The sequence below is a fragment of the Halyomorpha halys genome, unplaced genomic scaffold, assembly GCF_000696795.3.
Source record: "Halyomorpha halys isolate HHAL.00 unplaced genomic scaffold, Hhal_1.1 Scaffold548.1, whole genome shotgun sequence".
In the NCBI taxonomy this organism is placed as follows: Eukaryota; Metazoa; Arthropoda; class Insecta; order Hemiptera; family Pentatomidae; genus Halyomorpha; species Halyomorpha halys.
The window spans coordinates 92661-94078 of record NW_027105247.1 but is presented as its reverse complement, the minus strand read 5'-3'; the positions used below and the strand labels follow the sequence as shown (position 1 = coordinate 94078).

Below are 1418 nucleotides of genomic sequence, written 5' to 3'. Positions count from 1 at the left end.
AAAAATTTAAATCCAAAAACATATTTCTCCATTTAATATATCATTACCTTAATTTTTTCTATAAAAATTATGTATGGATTTGGAATAACATAATAAGTTTCATTATTAGTCAGATTTTAGTGATCCCTTACTTTTCAAGACTTATTCGGTCATGAGCTGAAATCTGAGGTGGAGTGTAAAGAACTAAAGCATTTGGAGCTTCTGGATCATGCAAAGGACGCCGAACCCCATCTTTTCGCATACCCAATACACGACCTGATGTTCCTCCAGTATATCCAATGATTGGAATTCGGAAAGGTTTGGACAAAAGTATTCGTATCTTTGCTTCCTGAAAAAGAAAATCTCATTCTACATGGGTGAAATACAAACTTATTAGTAGAAATTGAATCAACATACATGATGTGAGATTTGAGAAGCATCAGGACTTTGACAAGACTCATTTCCTTGAGCAGAAGATGGAGAAAGCAATGATACAGTATTTCTATTTGTAATAGATAAGGGGCTTTTCTTGTTTTTTGGAGAACTGTCATCATCCTGCAAAGCTCTCTTTGCAACCTGGCTGGGGGCTGAACTACGTCTCTTAAAAGAGGTATAAACTCATATTAAAAGAAATAAACAGATGAGAATAAATCAAGAAATCAACAATTTATAATAGTAACCATTTATTTTGTCTACTGTAAGCTTTTAAATATCAAACAAACACGTGAAATTAACACACAAAATAAAACAAATTCACCATTTTTAAAAATAACAATTATTGACAATTATTTTTTTCTTTTTAAAATGACTAGTAACCTTCCAACTTTTCCCGGCAAAAGTACTTAAAAATTTATTTAACAAAGAGGTAGGAACATTTTGCAAAATTTAAGATTTAATTATTGAAAAGTAAAAACTAATACAATTACAAAACAAATAAAAATGCATTACACAATAATTGGTACATTTAGAATGCATGAGCACTGTCATCTAATAGATAGGAGATTTATAATATTTTTAGGATTCAATTCTTCTTTTCCAATTTAAATGTTATTTCCTAAAGCAACTACCAATCGGTATAATTATTCGCCAGTATCCATACTGTATAATTCTGTAGCAACAACCATTCAGTTTTATTTTCAAATTGAACAATGACGATTGTTGATTGTCTATTAAAATAAAAACCTATAAAATCTATGAAGGGTTCAGTCATTACTTGATAAGGATGTTTCTTGGGCAATGATTATAGAAGATAATGTGGCCAGTATCGCCTTCGACCGATCCATAATTGTGTAATCGAATAAATAATTCTCTGCCACAAGCGGAACTCAAAACTTGGCTCCATCAGACAGAAGTACAGTATCTTACTGAGGCTACCCCGCTTTGTTTTTTAATATAAAGATTTTAAATTATCCAACAAGTTATTGATTAACACCAAACTT

General features: G+C 30.7%; 1 protein-coding gene across 1 annotated transcript in view; it reads right to left on the bottom strand.

Moving 5' to 3' along the window:
• LOC106684147 (DNA repair and recombination protein RAD54-like) overlaps positions 1-801 on the bottom strand; it is a gene marked incomplete in the record, with an annotated part of 21239 nt that extends 20438 nt beyond the window's left edge. Inside the window, 3 exon segments of the mRNA XM_067049952.1 lie at positions 132-328; positions 397-579; positions 660-801. Coding sequence (XP_066906053.1) covers positions 132-328; positions 397-579; positions 660-662 — 383 coding nt within the window.
• Between the last annotated feature and the right edge of the window lie 617 nt (positions 802-1418).